A 17,913-nucleotide genomic window follows, 5' to 3' on the forward strand; every position below is an offset into this window, starting at 1 on the left:
ATCTGGTGGCAGCGAGAATATCCAAGCTGGTAGTGAGCTTGGGGGAGTTTCAGGTAAGCCCCCAAACTTTGGACGCAAAAGTCCAGATTTGGGACAGGACCAGACTGGTGGACCCTAAAGTCCAGGTCTGGGACTGGACGGCTAGATTACCACACCTACGTGCCAAAATCAGCTGCATTAACTCAGTGAAAGGATCTTGGTGCCAATGTGAACAACTGAATGATAAGAGCTGTGCAAAGAATGACTCCGAGTTATGAACACCAGAGTTACGAACTGACCCATCAACCACACACTTCGTTTGGAAGCAGAAGTATGCAATCAGGCAGCAGCAGAGACCAAAACCCCCAAATACTGTACAGCACAGGACTGTGTTAAACAAACTTCTACAAAAATAAAGGAAAAGTTAAACAAAAAAAGCTTTGACAAGAGAAGGAAATTGTTTCTGTGCTTGTTTTAGTTAAATTAAGATGGTTGAAAGCAGCATTCTTCTTCTGCATAGTAAAGTTGCAAAGCTGTGTTAAGTCAACGTTCAGCTGTAAACTTTTGAAAAAATCACCATAACTAGGACCCTCCCAAATTCACAGCAGTGAAAAACGCGGCATGGACTGTGAAATCCGGTCTCTCCCCGTGTGAAATCTGGTCTTTTGTGTACTTTTATCCTGCTCTATGCAGATTTCACGGGGGAGACCAGTGTTTCTCAAATTGGGGGTCCCAACCCAAAAGAGGGTTGGGTGTGTGTGTGTCACAATGTTATTGTAGTGGGGTCGCGGTATTGCCACCCCTAATACCACGCTGCCTTCAGAGCTGGGTGGCCGGAGAGCGGCAGCTGTTGGCCGGGTGCCCAGCTCTGAAGGCAGTACCCTGCCAGCAGCAGCAGCACAGAGGTAAGGGTGGCAATATCATACCATGGCACCCTTACTTCTGCACTGCTGCCTTCAGCGTTGGGTCAGGACCCCTACAGTTACAACACTGTGAAACTTCAGATTTAAATAGCTGAAATCATGAAATTTACGATTTTTTAAATTTTATGACCATGAAATTGACCAAAATGGAATGTGAACTTGGTAGGGCCCTAGCCATAAACTTTTGTTCAGTTATGAACAAGCTCCATTCTTGAGGCTGTTTCAATTCACTGGCAATTTTTAAAAGTCCAAAAAATGAGTTTCAGGTGGAACAAATTGTTTCATTTCAATTTTGACCAATTTAACATTTTCAATTTTTATAACAAGAAAAAATCATTTCAACCTGCGATCGAGAGCCAGTGTGGACACTGGACCACAGCTCAGGAGACCCAGGCTCTATTCCTGGCTCTGCCACTGGTTTGCTGGCTGACCTTGGGCAAGTCGCTTTGCCTCTCTTTCCCCATCTATAAAATGGGGATAATGCTACTGACCTCAGGCGCTTTGAATTCTACCGCTGATCTGTGCTAGGTGTTATCTCCACAGTAGCTGCACACACACGAGGCATGCAACTGAGTGTGCATTTTTGCACATGCATGTTTAAGCAAACAGACAAACGGGCCCTTATTCCCCAAACAACCTGACTGGGTTGGCCAACTAAGCCTTTCACGGGGCACCAACTCCCAGGACACACTGGCTAAGTCCATCCCCACCCTACATTTAGACAGGGTGGATAAAAAACAATGATTTGGGGAGGGGAAAATCAGGGGGGGTTGCTTTAAATTGGATATTTTTTATATTCTTTAAATTATAAGAAGTTTTTCTTTTTAAAAATACACATTTAAAATGAAATCTGAACTTAACACAAAATATGTCAATGGCCTAAATTTATTATAACCTCAACATATTTAACTACAAAATGTAAATGCTGAATCCACGAGCCTCTGTCAAAACCCGTGAGTTAAAGCTGCTTTTCTATGTAAAGAATCAGGGGGAAACGTCGAACTTTTCAGGTCAAGCTCTACAAATATGCCACAATAGCTTATGTACTGCACTCAGGGCTTGTTTTGCTTAGCTGTTTTGTTTTATAGGCTGGTCTGTGTTTATTTCAAGTCCAATTACCATTCCAACGCAGCTTGACACAAATCATGGCCATTGCTAGTAAATAAGCAACATGCCGTTCACCATTTCCTAACGTACTAAAAATGTACAATGAATGAATACGAATCTGAAAATATTAAGCTATATACAGTAATTGCTTAAATAGTTACAGTGCACCATCCCAGGTAGCAAAAAGATATACCAGTCTAGTGTAAAGATTCTCTTTAGTTGTAAATGAAGATGCTTTAATGGTTGTATCAAGCAATGAGAATGCACCTGTCTTTAGAAAATAACTGAAGTACCAATGGAAAAGTTGGTTAAAATCGATTATTTAAATCCAGGCTTTCCCACTGGTGATTTAAAGTGCCTGGATTTAAATCAGTTTCCCCTGTATTTAGAATACACCCTAAAAAATAAAATTATCCCTTGGGTGACTTGCTTGTCTCCTGGGCCTGAGGACTTTGGGGGATGTCCCAGTTCCTAGCCTAGCCACCACGGGAGCTGTTCTAGGAGGAAAAGTCCATTTTTTACTTTCAGAAGGCAAAACTGGTCAGCAGACAGGTTGGTCTGGGTTAGGTCCATCTCTGTGCCTCTGTGAACCTTCCCGCCCATCCCACAGTTCTCTGCTCCCCACACCAACCTCCTTCCTGACTGTGCCAGGAATTGGAGGACGGCCAGTCACTGCCCTGCAGCAAAATCAGCTCCGAACCGCTGCAGGACTCCAGTTTTCCTGGGGTTTTTATTGCAGTTTTGAAGTTTTATTAAAAACCATATTTCAGTGGATCTGCTGCTCAATCTTTGCTTCCATCTGCTGAGCAAGGGGGCAGGCTGCTCTGCGTATCGCTGCTAATGGCCCCCTCATCTTGCTTCGGCTTAATCTCCAGTTCATTAACTCTATTCGCTCGCAGGCACCAGAGAAAACAAATTTCCTGCGCAGTGTGATGTTAACATAGGCAGGATATTATTTTGAGGACTGATGCTTGTAAAGGATGGCTTCATATTGGACCCTCTGCAAGGGAACCTCCAACCTGGCTCCTTTGAATTGTCCAGCCCTGATTCCACAAAGCACGTACTTAACTTTAAGCATGCGCTTAAATCCTTTGCTGAAATCGGGGCCATGGTCTCCTGTGCTATAAAGCCACTAGCCCGGGAGAGGTTTCTTGGGGACCCTGGGCCGGCGGCTTGGGGCCCAATCTCATTGATGCTGCAGCAAAGGGAGTCACTGTAACCGATGTCATTCAGAGCAGAGCCTGGCGTAGCTGGGACACAGGCTTGGGCAAGGACCTTGCCAGTCTCCCTCCACAGCCTCATTTTCTCCCTCAGGAGCCCTCCCTAGCGGGCGGCGTATTTGCTGCAGGGACCCCCAAACCAGAACCACCTTCTGTCGCTTCCCAGATGCCATAGCAGTACAGCCCCTCCCGCCCCATGCTGCCACCCAGCCCTGCCCATGGGTGAGCAGGGGCTCCATCCAGCCTGTGGGGTAAGACCCAGCGTTCTGTGAAGGGAGCAGGCTCAGTGTGATCTTACTTGGGGAATCCCTGTGGCCCCAGCAATCCCCTGACCCCAGCTCTTCCCAGTCATTGCGAGGGGCCCCAAGAATGGCTCCTGTGGGATGGGGGAGGAAAGTCAGCACTCCTCTGCCCCACCACGATGCCAGACTCGGATCCCCGGGCAACCAGCAGATGACCTAAATAAACTGCATTTTGGAGGCTGCGCTCCACTAATTGAATTCATCTTTGCAAATTCCATGGGCTGCTAACGAGCCCACAGAAGAGCTGCATTCCTGCACGCGTGATACAGGCAGGGAGGTTACTACTCCCGCTCGCCATTCGTCAAGTCCAGGGGCAAGACCGCTGCCAAGGGTGTACAGCGTCTCACAGGGAGCTGGTGCCCAGACGCTTGCACCCCATTGGCCTCGGACGACGCACTGATCCCAGCAAAGGCACTGCCACAGAGAGGGGATCCAGTGTTTCCCCCAGCTAGCAGCCTTGGGGCTACTGAACGGGATCCACCCCTCAGAATATAAAGGAGGCATCCAGCAGTGGTTACAGACCCTCAGAAGCTCACATGGCATTTCGCAGCAACAGCAGCAGACGCGGAAGATGTGACAGGCAGCGTCGGGCCCGTTAATAGGATGTGCCCAAAGCCAGGTAATTATTCCGAGGGAAAGGAGAGATTATACAAAATCAGCTCCAAAGCCGCCCTGCTGCATATCACAATGCGGTTAAGGGTTAATTAAACTCGGGAGAGCGCGAAGGATGAATCCTCTACAGAGCCAGCAGGTGGCAGCAAGAAGTTGAGACAGATTTGGAAAACCCCATCTGAGGGGGCTGCTAGGGCGTCAGGGATCCTAGAGCGTGTCTAACACTAACTACCAGTCCCTCTCCTTATGGGCACCCATCACTGTGGTCTCCGGGCACGTCCCATTCGCTGAAGAGGAAACGACTGGCTGTGGTGGGCACAGATGGCTGAACAAGTTCTCCTCTGGTTGTGAAAAGACAAGTGGGTAAGTCCATTCCCCATCTTCCAAATGGGGAAACTGAGGCACAGGAAGGTTTCCTGCAGTGCCAGTGCACCAGTGGCACAGCCATGGACAAATCCCAGGTCTCCTGACTCCTGGTTTTCTGTTGACTGGATCACACTGTCACTCCTGTGTCATAGGTGTGATGGAGTAGGGGCTGTCGGTGTGGGGGATGGGAGAGCCGGGAATGTCTTTAGGTGAGGGACAGGATCTTTAACCCTGTGACCTGAGCCAGGCAGGGGGGAGGGGGTGAGCACCTTGGCTGAGGAAACGGGACAAAGGAATCAGCCGGCTGGAGGAGGGGCAGGTCAGTTTGGGTTTGGGGCTGTGTGGGCGGAATTCAGGGTATCCTAGCTAGGATCCAAGCACCCTGAAAGCCCAGAAGGACTCGATGGAGGGGTCCTGGTGGTGCCTGCAAGCTCTGCTGTAACCTGCGTTCCTGTTGTCCAATAAACCTTCTGTTTTACTGGCTGGATAAAAAAGTCACTGTGGGGACCAGGAAGAGGGGTGCAGGGCCGGACTCCCCCACACTCCGTGACAATAGGTAAGTTTGAGTTCCGAGTGGAGTCCAGTATATTTTAGCACCAAATTCAGTGTTTGGGATTCATTAATGATCTCGGGAAGGTGTGCACTGCACCCTCAGCAAGTTTGCAGATGACACTACACGGGGAGGAGTGGTAGATATGCTGGAGGGTAGGGATAGGATACAGAGGGACCTAGACAAATTAGAGGATGGGCCAAAAGAAACCTGATGAGATTCAACAAGGATGAGTGCCCAGTCCTGCACTTAGGATGGAAGAATCCCATTCACCGTTACAGACTAGGGACCGAATGGCTACAGCAGTTCTGCAGAAAAAGTAGGTTACAGGTGGACGAGAGCGGATATGAGTCGCAGGTGCCTTGTTGCCAAGAGTAAGGCTAATGGCTTTTGGGCTGTTAAGCTGGGCACTGCACGCAGATCGAGGAGTGATCATGTTCCCTTATTCGAACTTGGTGAGGCTATCTTGGGTACTCCTTTGTGTGGTGTCCAGTTTGGGACCCTCCACACTACCAAGCGAGGGTGTGGAAAATTGGAAAGAGTCCAGCGGAGGCAACAAAAAATGATTAGGGGGCTGGAGCATGACTTGTGAGAATGCTGAGTGGATGGATGTTTAGTCTGAGATGAGAAAGTGAGGTGATTTTGATGCTGCTATTCAACTACCTGGTGAAAAGGGGTCGAGGATGATCTAGACTGTTCGTGGACCTGTGAGATTAGGTAGTACAGTCTCAGTTCCGGTGGGGGGAGGTTTTAGGTTGGATATTAGGAAACACTATTTCACTAGGAGGGTGGTGAAGCACTGGAATGGGTTCCCTAGGGAGGTGGTGGAATCTCCTTCCTTAGAGGTTTTTAAGGCCCAGCTTGACAAAACCCTGGCTGGGATGATTTAGTTGGAAATTGGCCCTGTTTTGAGCAGGGGGGTGGACTAAATACCTCCTGAGGTCCCTTCGAACCCTGATATTCTATGACTTAAGCCACAGGTCTGGTACAGGGAGCGACTCACAGAGAATGCAGCATCTCTTCACTCCCTCAGCATTGAGCTATGCTCACTGAATGCCAAGTGACATTCCTTGCCCTTTGATCAGGTCAGACCCCGATCTCCGTCACACTGGTGTAAACCCAGCCTGCCACTCCCGAGTTACTCCAGATTCACACCAGTTCACCAAGATGCCAACAGGGCCTGCGATTACAATCACAGCACACGGTCAGCATGAGTGTCTGGGTGTCTGCTTAGCCCGCAGGTATAATCCACGCCTCCATTTAAGTCACTGCTGGCTTTGGTCTACACACTTGCCTGGTCTCCCACGTGCTGATCCTATGGCTATTACCTCTGCTCTTTGAGAGACTGGGGGAGGCCATTTTAAGCAGCCCAGTTCATCTCCATCAGCTCCTGCCCAAGAGCTCTGCCAACCCCACTTTTGCTGCATTGCCTGGGCAGAACCGGCCATTTTGATCTGCCAAGGAAAGCCAGAGACGTCATGGCCCATCGAACGCTGCAGTGAGGAGTTGCATGATGTAGGGCTGCGTCTGCGCTGGAAGCTGGCCGTTTCAACTGAAACTTCTCCAGCTCTTCTCACTGTAGATCTAAATTGGACTGGGTGCCCGTGCCCCAAGCAACGGCAACGCCTTATCACTTGCAGACGCAAGCGTTGCCTTCCAGGAAGAGGGACAGATCCAGCTGTTCCCGAGCCACCCAGCTGAGAGCAACCAAAGGCACAACAAGCCCTACCTTGCTGAGCCATTATAAGGAGCTGAGCCAAAGGCCGCTGAAGTCAGCGAGCTGCACGTTGACTGCCCAAGGCTTTGGATCAGGCCTTAAATGTCCTGGCTCCCCATTCTCTCTCTCTCTCTCCATCCAAGACAGTTATCACTCCGTTGCCAGGCAGCGTCGGCTGTGATGCCAAATGTCAGTTGCACGTGCCAGGGGATTTCGGTCTCAAGCTTGAAAAGCTGTTTTGTCCACTGCCATCCTTCAAGCCTAATTTCTCAGCAATCTTTTTTTTTTTTTTTTTATCATCAGGGTCGGTGGAACGCTGCCAGCACGTCCGAGCTCTGCTGGGATGAATCACCCCTTACGCCGCAGCGGGGCTGATAAGCAGCTCAGGGAATTAAGGGGGCACGGTCAGGTTAAACATCGGCCTGGAAACAAGTTCTGTGTCTCCAAGTGGTGTTACTAATAATAATGGGGAAATTAGTAACATCAGGGGAAAGAATCATTTAAAATCCAGGCCTCCATCCCACAAACCCTTCAGCACATGCTTCAGCTGCATCAGGGCTGCGTAACGGGCTTGGAGTCATGTCTGTATTTGCAAGATCGGTGCCTTAGTCTGCTTTCTGCATGTTGCTCAGCTTGGACAGCATAGCCGGGCCAATCAGTTTCACTTATGGGAGGACACGGACCCGCCCCAGCAGCCCGTGTGGATGGGGAACAAAAAAGCTGCCACATGACGAGCCAAAAGCAATTCCACCCAGCCACCGGCCGAGTCAGCGGGGTGCTGCCGGCTCAGGTTGAATGGGACACACAGGGCAGGCAGGTAGTGATCAATCTATCGGGGGTCAATTTATCGTGTCTAATATAGATGCGATAAAATCAATCCCCAATTGCGCTCCCCGTCGACTCCAGAACTCCAGCTCGCGAGAGGCAGAAGCGGAGTTGATGGGGGAGCGGCAGCGGTCGACTCGCCGCCGTCCTCCTGGCCAGGTAAGTGGACCTAAGATACACCGACTTCAGTCACATGAATGGCGGAGCTGAAGTCAGCGTATCTTAGGTCGACCACCCCCGCTAGTGTAGACCTGGGCACAGCAACAGCAGACTACACGAGGGTCAGTGCCTGCAGGGAGGGCTGCAGCAAGGGCAGATCTCTGGCCTGTGTTCTGCAGGGAGTCGGACTAGGCCATCAGCCTTGGAATCCGTAAATCAAGGGGTAGCCCTTTCTGGACAGAAACACCAACAAACTCTGCATATTAGTTAGGGGACTCTCTGAACCCATGGGGCTCCCCCTGCACTGTACCTGCTAGGAGGTAGGCAGGAGATGGGGTCTGCTTAACTGGAAACAACCTACAGCTACTTACTTCAAACAGTTCATAGAATCAACGAATCTCAGGGTTGGAAGGGACCTCAGGAGGTATCTAGTTCAACCCCCTGCTCAAAGCAGGACCAATTCTCAACTAAATCATGCCAGCCAGGGCTTTGGAGCAGAGTACGGACCAACAGGTTTTTGCCTGGAGCTGGAGCAATTCAAAAACCAGATTGCTCCAAATCCCTGCCAGCCAGGGCTTTGCCAAGCCCGGCCTTAAAACCCCCTAAGGATAGAGATTCCATCACCTCCCTAGGGAACCCATTCCAGTGCTTCACCACTCTCCTAGTGAAAACGTTTTTTGTAATATCCAACCTAAACCTCCTCCACTGCAACTTGAGACCATTGCTCCTTGTTCTGTCATCGGGTACCAGTGAGAGAAGCCGCGCTCCATCACAGCTCTCTCCTCAGGAGGGGAGTCAGAAGGGACGGTTGCAAACGCCACGAAGGGGCTGGGAAGTGTCTCCACCCACACACCTGCCCCGTGAGCAGGGCTGAAAGTGGGAGACTTGGCCCCTGATGCCCTCTTACCCAGCCAGGGGCCAGCTCACTGGGGTCATCGTCCTGCTTGCAGCCTGGAGCCAGCAGACCTATGAAACATCCACAGCCAAACCCAGATCACCTGGGGGGGAACTGCTGAGTCACTGAGCCCGGTCCCTGCTATCACAGGCAACCCCACACACCAGCCCGATCACATGCCAAGCAAGCTCCATCTACAAACTAGTGAGACTGCGTCTCCCCCTCGCCCGCCGCCACTACTCTGACCATGCATGAATGTCTCCCCGTCCCCCAGCCGCACCGCGTGTTCCCCACACTCTGCATTTCCAGCCTGAATTTACTCCTGGCCAGTTTCTTCCCATTGGCTCGTGGGCCACCACTGTCCCTTAGCTTGACTAGCTCTTCCCCCTCCATGGTTCCCCGCCCCCAGGGGATTTACAGCGCAATCAGATCCCCTCTCAGCCTGCGTTTTGCCAAGCTTTTCCAGCGTGCTGTCCAAAGACAGGCTTTCCATTCCCCGGGCCAATCCGAATGCCTCTTTCTGGAACACGGGTAACCAGAATTGTGCACAGGATTCCAGGGGAATCTGGCTGAGCTCTCTCTCCTGGAAACACCTTCCCGCTGCATCCTAAATCCCCTAGGAGTGGGCCGCAGCCACTGATCAGGCTGCAGTCACTCACCAGGGCTGAATTCTAGGCAGTCCGTGCAGCGAAAGGCTCCAGATCCCATTTCCAGCGCAGTTTAGAGGGATACCTACCCATTACCCGGGCTTGAACGACCACTTTGACGCAGGCACCATCGTGGGTCTCGCTGGACAGCATCATCTCTTCTTTCAGGACCCCTTCTTTGTGTGCGGTGTACTCGCACTTAACACTGTAGCCTGGAATGGAGAAGGAATTAAAGCCAAGAGTCAATAGCCAAGCCCCTGAAAGGCAGCGTCATGCAGGGGTTAGAGCTGGGAGATCTGGCCTACTCCTGACCTTGCTGTTGGTCACGGCAGCGCCACCTCTGGGTGCCCCAACATCCCCCTCCATCCATACATACCTAGCCCCGCCATGTGACAGGGCTGTACGGCCCTTGGACAGAGGCTCCCATTCCCACCCAGTGCCTGGAGCCCGAAAGGAACTGGGGCAGCCAGCAGGCAATGGATAGAGCATGGGACTGGAACCCAGCAGACCCGGGCTCTAACACTGGATTGCTGAAGTGACTTTCCCAAGGTCACCCAGTGCCTCAGTTTCCCCATCTATGAAATGGGGATAAAGATGCTTACTTTCTCATAAAGCCCTTGGCGACCGGTCCCCAGACACTGTCTCGAAGCCAGGTGATAATGCAGGGAAGGGGTTAGGGTTAGCAAGGTTACAGATCTCCCTCACTTCCCAGGGATGGAGAGTCAGCGTGCTCAGGAAACACCTGCTCTAGAGCACTACCGCGCACCAGCTGGTGCTTCTGATCAGTCCCGTCCATCACGGAGCGCGGGAGCTTTGCAGCAACACCAGGCTCTGGGCAGGGAGATGCTCCCCTGGCTCCCTGCAGCTGGGCTTGGGAAGTGTCCCTCTACTGCGCCCCTGCCCAGCAGCCCTGCCATGAACAGGCAGGCCATTCCCTCCAGCAAGCTCACGGTTCAGCTCGCAGCGCCTCAGCGCAGCCGTCTGTGCGGGGCTGGGGACCCGAGGCTGATCTGCACAGACCTGGGGCTTTAATCCATCCGAGGAGAGCAGGTACGTTTTCCAGATGCCTGCTGGACCGACTGAGGTCCGCTAGGTGCATCTGTGCTGAGGCAGAGCCAGAGCCAGTGGCATGAACCGTCTGTGGCCAGGAGGACCAGGGAGGTGACCAGATTCGCCGTCTTTGACAGCAAAGCCAGTCAGAGCTGACAACCCACCCACTCCTCTAACCCAACATCCCACAGAGCAGCCATGGGGAGGTGAGGAATTGCAGCAACAGGAAACGGCTTCGGGGAATTCACATCGGAGCCTGAGCTGAGCGATCATAGGTGGGACTCACTGGTGCTGAATCCCACTGTATCAAGCAAGCGTAACGACCTGGCCTGGGGTCCTCAGTGGGGTTCGGAACTCGGCCCTTCAGCACCGCTGCGCAGCCCGCTGGCAGCACTAGTGGGCTTTTATCTGCTGTGGACACCGCATGCGCTTTGCCAGTGTGACTAAAAGGGAGTCACTTGCAGGCGCTCCTCAGCCCTAGGCGAAAGGTGCTTCGAGCTCCCCCATGCTCCGGGGAGAGCAGGGGGGTGCAGAGCCCGGGGCCCGGACATGCTGCAACTGCTAAGGGAGCACATGCTGTCCTCATTTAGGGTCTGAGCTGCAGCAGCACCTGGAGACCCCAATCTGGATCTGGGTCGCACTGTACTGGGTGCTCTGCAGCCACACGGCCCCTGCCTTGGGGGGAGTTCGGGCTGAGAGAGGTGCAGCAGCTGCTGCTGCTCCTATATATGCCTCAGGGCCCCTTAGCACAAGGCCTGCCTCTGCAGGGATCCCCCTCCAGCCACTGCTGTTGGGGTAGCCGCCTTTCTAACTGCTGGTAACTGGACCCCCAAGACCCCAAAGGCCCCACCCCTGCCCCGCCCCATCCCACCTCCCCTGTCACTCGCTGGATTGTCTCAAGGAGCCTGCCTGCAGGTAGGAGGTGGCCCCAGATGAGCAGGGACTGGCACGGGTTAATGACCCGGCACCTCCCCCTGACCCACGGTAACTGGAGTTCTGGTTCAGGTGCCATTTAGGGTTGCCAGGTCCCCTTTTCAGGCGGACTTTCTGGTCAAAAACTGGGCACTTGGCAACCTTAAATGGCCCCCGGACACAGAAGCCAAAACCTGGAGTAACTGGGTAAAATCTGGATGGGTGGCAGCCCTACCCTCAACGCTCCCTTCATCTGGCAGCTGCTGGCAAAGCCAGGGCTCAGCACCATTTCTCCACACTGCTCCTCGCCCTTCATACCCTGAGTTTCTTTCTCCCGCTGCACTGGGCCCGAGTGAAAATAAGCAGAGGCCACAAACTTGGATGGCCCCACCAGTTCATCACCCCATGCAGACGTCTCAGAGCTCTGTAATAGAGCCCATTTCCCCCGGGGCACCTGGGGCAGAGTGGGGACTGAAGCAGATCACTGGCTAGTATACAGGGTTGGATGGAAGAACTGCAAGCCCTATGGCTAATCTGCTCTGTACACTTGGCGTGAGCCCCAAGGATCAGCTATCTCAACCCCTGGACTGTCAGGGTCACCTTTACAATAAAGATCAACATCCCAATCTTCAAAGTTAAGTGGGAAACTGCATGTGGGAAAACGGAGAGCCCAACTGCATGGCCAATTTCTGTTAGTGTGTGAGAAAATCTGTTAGGTTCGGGCAAATACCCACTTTCTGCGCACACTCACAGTCAGCGCATTGGCACGTGAGGGGTGCCCCGGGCACACGCATCGTTAAAGAGTTTGAAGCAGTGGAACCGGAAGTCCCACATGCGCTGGAGCTGAAGAGCAACCTGCAACTGCAGACAATCAAACAGGTGCACAATTTGTCTCGGGAACAGGACGCAAGAGATATTCTTACCATTGGGATGCAGCATTTAAACCGACAGGGACGTGTTAAGGGAGCAATGCCAAAAACAACACACAGCACCAACACAAAGACAGCCCAACCACTGATGGACAGGGATGTAATATGTCATAACGCTGACCCATGTCATGTGATCACAGCCAGGAACTATGGAGCTCTCTCTCACCAGCTCTCCGGTCCATTACACACAAAGTATCCATTTGGAATTCTGCGCGATTACCCACAATGCTGTAGTATTTTCATCCATGCCACACACATCACATGCCTCCGAAGAGATTGTGATGTAATATGGGCATTGCAGTAAATGCCCAAGACCCAGTGTGCTAGGTGGTGGACACCAGCAATCAGCAAAACACAGGGGTTAGCCACTCGGCCATCCCGATTCGAGTCTGAGGGAGTGGTCCTGGCGAGTCAGACTGTGTATCAGTCACACGTAGGAGTTATCCAATGATCCTGAGATGGGCTGGGCACCTGCAACTCCTGCTGAAGTCCAAGGGAACCGCGAATAACTAGCGCATCTCAGGATCATGCCCCATCTACTGGCTTAGCACAGGACTGGGCGTTCTAGTCTTAGCTCCAACAGCCCAGCTCAGTGCCTCAGTTTCCCTAACTGTAAAATGGTGACAATGACACTTTGTGAAGCAGGCTGAGGTGCGAGGAGTAACGTACATGGTGCTGGGAGCAGAGGTGGGAACAGACCCAGGAATCCTGACTCCTCAGGCCAGAATCTAATCCCGGGCCACTTTGCAGGCAGCCAGACGGCTAAGCCAAGGAGAGGAAAAAGAAGTGGACAGACTGATAGGGAAGCAATGGACCCAGGTGTTTTAAGGAACGACAGGCAAATGAGGAGAGGCAGGCAAGGACAGGGAGTGGGGAAAACCGCAGTGTTAAGGGTGCATCTGGCTGGACAGATGGCAACCCAGGAGAAGGTTTCCCCCCGGGCCTGACTGGGGAGACGGCTAAGAAAGCCTGGTACCATCTGGCTCAGAGAAGAGAGAGCAACTTCCAGTACAGCAACAGATGATCTATGGCCTCTGGGCAGCTACGCTCAGCTAGTTTCCTCAAATGCAATTTAAGGATCAAAATGGACTTGATGGACTTCAATTCTTGGTCTGCTCAGGACTCATTTTAAAGCCCAACCCCAACGCGACTAGCTCACAGACAATCTGAACCTGGCCCCAGAGTGCTGGGTTGTTTTCACATCCAACCTGAACCTGGCACTTGTAGCCACGTCTCGCCGGGTCTGTGCCTGACCTTGCCACCCGGCCCAGAGCAGCCGGAGCCAGCAGAGCAGCACAGCTGGGGAGCTGCAAATAGACCCACCTCCTTCTACCGTCGCCAAACCTACCTGACCCACTGCCCTGCTTCCAGGAGCCGTGGGCCACCCATCCCCACACCTCAGCCCTGCCACAGCCATCCACCCCCCAGGCAGTGGGATGGCCCCATTGTCCTGCAGGCACAGGCCAGCCCCCTTCCCTCTATCTGCTGCCATCTCCTACCCAGCCCCGCACCAAGGCTCTGGGCACAGATGGGTTGGGCGGCAGGGTGGATGTACTCACCCGCAGAGCCCACCGAGCGCCACCTCTTTGGATTTCCTGAAGAGCTGCAGCAGGCCCCATGAGGTATTCCGGGCAGGGCAGTGCAGGATGTGCCTGGTGCGGTGTCCCAGCTGGCCACACTGCTCCCTGGGCAGCTGAGTGTCTATCAAGGCAGGAAGCAGCTGGTGCGAACACACCACTCCCTCCCTTGGCAGGGCTGCCTCCGCCAGCCCCTGTAAACAAAGGACTATTTGCCATGACCCCAACCCTGCCAAGTCATCCCCCAGTGCCCATCCCTGCTCTGCTCAGGCCTAACTGCAAAGCTCGACCCAAACCTGATCCAAGCATCCTCAGTCATTTCTACGCCTGCCCCAAACCAAGCCTGACACCTGAGGCTGAGTCCCCTCAGGGTCAGGTCCAACTTGACGGTTCTTACTGTGGGCTTTAGGGTCATTATCAAGCCTGAGCTATGCAGCAAAGTAGAACTGTGTTCTGCCTTCTCACCTTTGGTACAATTTACTCCCACAAGGCTGAGCCTTGCACAGGTGCAAATCACAAGAGTGGTGAAGATGCACGTGCAAACTGCAATATTTCAAAGGCTTATAACTTGGTCAAATTTGGGTCGCTTTTCACAGGGACAGCAGAGGGCATCTCTCCGACACCAGAGCTAGCCCCAGGCCTAGTTTCAAGTCCCTGCGTCAAAGCATGGAGGCGCTACAGCATCTCAACAAAACTGTTTAAGAGGTTTTGGGTTTTTTTTGTTTTTTTTGTTGTTTTTTCTAACATAGGTGAAACAATGTATTTCCCCCTAAACTCGTTTTTAAAGAACTGAACTATTTTTGCTAAAACTAAAAAAAAAATGAGCTGGAGGCAGATCCCAAGTGTGAAAAATTCCACTCCAACTGGTTAAAGTCTGGGAAAGTTACAAGCAACTGAAAACAGGGTCTTGTAATGGGAAGTGTCAGGTAACCTTAACTCTAGGTGGCGCTATCTATCATTCCTGCTTCTAAGGTATGTACAGCACCCAGCACAATGGGGCCCTGATCTTTGATGGGGGTTGCTGGGCTCTGGGCACTGTTGTAATATAAACCACCAGCCAACCTCTCAAGTCTCCAAAATGCCTCCTGTAATTTGCTCAAAACTTGCTGGAAAAGTTCTATCTTAGGAGAAGCTTTGGCATGTGACAAGCCATGCAGACTGGAGAAGCAGTAGGTAATTCTGACTTAGCACGTGGAAGTCAGCTTCAGTCTTCCCAATGCATAGGGTTGCCAGCCCTCCAGGCCCTATTTCCCAGAGGCTACTGAAGCCAAACCGGGAGATTTTAGACGCTGAAAGTCTGGCAGCGCAGTGGGGCTAAGGCAGGCTCCCTGCCTGCCCTGGCCCCGCACCACTCCCAAAGGTGGCTGCCACATCCCTGTGGTCCCTGGGGGGACCCAGGTGGCTCTGCACACTGCCCACGCCCCCAGCGCCGATTCTGAAGCTCCCATTGGCTGGGAACTGCGGTCAATGGGAGCTGCGGGGATGGTGCTTGTGGGTGTGAGCAGCGCATGGAGTCCCTTCCAACCCCTCCCCCCCAGGGCCACGCTAGCCATTTTCAGGTGGGGCCAGGGCAGGCAGGAAGCCTGCCTTAGCCTCGCTGCGCCGCCGATCAGGAACGCCCTCCCCCCCCCGAGATAAGTGCCTCCTGGCTGGAGCCTGCAACCCTCACCCCAACTCCCTGCATCATGCTCAGCCCAGAGCCCCTTCCCACACTCCGAACCCCTCGGCCCCACCCACAGCCTAGAGCCCACACTCCAACCCCCCCACCTCGAGAAGTGAGGGAGAGTGGGGAGACCGAGCGACAGAGGGATGGGGGAATGGAGTGAGCTGGGGGCGGGGGCTCAGAGAAGGGGCAGGGCAGGGCATGGGGAATTAGACAGTTGGCAACCCTACCAATGCAGGGTGTATTGTAGCCAGCATTCCCTCAGTATGCAGATCGGAGCACCTGGCAGAACCCTGCACTGTCAGAGGTCGCTGACCCTCTGCCCGCTCCATGAACAGAGCGCTCGTGATTAACGGGGAGAAAGCTCCAGGTCAAAGAAACATGCTGAAAGGTGGCAAGGTGTGTGCTCCCTGATCTCCAGGGGAGGGAGTTCCAGAGGCCAGGCCAGCTGCTGCGATAACACCCTCTCCAGCTCCCCCGGAGAGCTCCCTCCCTCCTGCACAACACCGATTTTGGAGCAGGCCCTCACTGTGGACAGTACTTGATTGGTCCTTGATCTAGACAAGATCCTGCCCATCCAGGGCTTGGGAGATCAGGGTTGGAAACCTTTCTACTAGATCCAGTTCCAATTCCTCGCTGCCTTTCTTTAGCAGTCAAGACGAGAGTCATTCCCAGCAGGTTCCACAATCTAGAGCCGGAGGCAAGGCCCAGCGCAGTAGGAGATGTCAGACAAACCACCTAGAAGGATCACTTGGATAGCCATCCCCAAGAGCGTGAGAAAGACCACGCTGAGACCAGCCTGCATGGCAGTGTCTGAGCAGGCGGCGTGGCCCCTCCGGGGCTGGCTATCGGGGCTCTTCGAGGCGGGGACCCTTTCACACACACTGCCCAGCACAACGGGGCTCTGATCCTGGAGGACATCTCTAGCCACAACTGCTGTCTATTAGCAGCAGTGATCTGGGGCCCACGGAACGACGGGCTGCTTTTCTTTAGCCCCGCCGCTCAGAGAAGCCGCCTCGGTAGCAGAGACTCCACTCATGGATAAATCTCATCTGAACGCAGAAACCCGCCCTAAACTACCGAGCCAGGGAATCCCGACTGCTCGAGCGTGACAGTGGACGAACATGCTGCTTCCAGTGACTGTTCCACCCACAGCACCGACACGGAGAGCTGCTGACAGGTTTGTTCCACTGTGTCTTTAAAACACCACCTGCCACGTTGTTCCTGCCTGTCCTCCAGTGCCCAGCAGCTCTTTAAAATGCAGGAAATGATAAGCATCAATCCATGCAGGCCACATTCACAGTCTCTCTTTCACTGGGGACCTGCTGTTACCTTTCATCAGGGGAGGACGCTAATGCCACCCGACCTTCCACTGAGATACCAACGTTAGCAGCTAAAAGATCTAAGCCCATAGAGTCTGAGGCCAGACAGGATCATTAGATCCTCCCATCTGACCTCCTGGCTAGTCCAGGTCGGAGAATCTCAGCTCCCCCTGTACTGAGCCTTAGCACTTGTGTTTGGCTCATGCCAGATTCCTCATCCCGGGGCCAGGACCCAGAATTGGGTCCCCAGAATGTTTCAAAGGGTCACATGGCAGCTCCCGTCCCACGGGGTTGGCTGGGCTCGCCTCGCCTCCCTGCTCCAGGCACTGCAACCTCTAGGGTCCCTCCCACTGCCACTCAGGTTTGGCCCAGCCGTCATGACAGAAGACCGGGTAGATCAGAAGTGAGTGGCCCTGCAACCCTGTGAGCCAAGGCACAACTCCACTCTCCCAAATTTGGTCCAGGCAAGGGGGTGGGGCCAAACCTGAGCGGTGCTGCAACCCCAGAAGTTGCAACGCCTGGAGCAGAGAGCCAAGCCCAGCCAGCCCCAGAGCATAGGAGCTGCCACTGTGGAGTGAGTGCCAGGCAGGAACTGGCCCTCTTGGGGGGCAGCACCCGACTGAACCACCCCAGGACAGAGCTGTAACCAAGGCTGAGGAACCCCAAAAGCACCACAGGAGGGGGATCACATGCTCTATTGTTTGCTGTGTGAGCACTTGTAACTAAAACTTTGCCCATTTGCACTAGGGGATCCAATGTGATATCAGGCTCCTGAGGGTAACAGAGATGACAAGGGAGCAGATGCTGCAAGCGTCTGGGTGCAGACCTGGTCCTTATGTTGCAATACAATGTACTGCAATAAAGCCAGCAGAGTTAATCCTGGAGTGGCGTGGGAAAGCGTCTTACTGTGGTGGAAGAAACAAGGCAGCCCCTCATAGAAACCTTCTGCACAGGATTGCAGAGTACCTCTGGGAAAGCTTCCTAGAGATCTCCAGGGAGGATTCCCAGGCCATCACTGTGCACTAAAGTCTTTTCCACAGGGGCACCCTCTGTGACGCTGGAGCAGCCACTGGGAAGCAGATACCCACTGCATCGCACATAAATTAAAAGGAGCATGTAACCCCTACAGCTGGGCTGAATTGCATACTCAGAGGTGCC

General features: G+C 53.4%; 2 protein-coding genes across 3 annotated transcripts in view; one reads left to right on the forward strand and one right to left on the reverse strand.

Moving 5' to 3' along the window:
• The window catches only part of HSPA12B (heat shock protein family A (Hsp70) member 12B), a 192,136-nt gene that overhangs the window by 70,893 nt on the left and 103,330 nt on the right, over positions 1–17,913 (forward strand). The gene's annotated exons all lie outside the window — the stretch shown is intronic.
• The window catches only part of ADISSP (adipose secreted signaling protein), a 117,583-nt gene that overhangs the window by 6,465 nt on the left and 93,205 nt on the right, over positions 1–17,913 (reverse strand). For both annotated transcript variants that reach the window (XM_075066690.1, XM_075066689.1), the window contains exon 4: positions 9,392–9,514. In XM_075066690.1, coding sequence (XP_074922791.1) covers positions 9,392–9,514 — 123 coding nt within the window. The remainder of the gene's footprint in view (positions 1–9,391; positions 9,515–17,913) is intronic.

Source organism: Chelonoidis abingdonii, chromosome 5 (genome assembly GCF_003597395.2).
Source record: "Chelonoidis abingdonii isolate Lonesome George chromosome 5, CheloAbing_2.0, whole genome shotgun sequence".
In the NCBI taxonomy this organism is placed as follows: domain Eukaryota; kingdom Metazoa; phylum Chordata; order Testudines; family Testudinidae; genus Chelonoidis; species Chelonoidis abingdonii.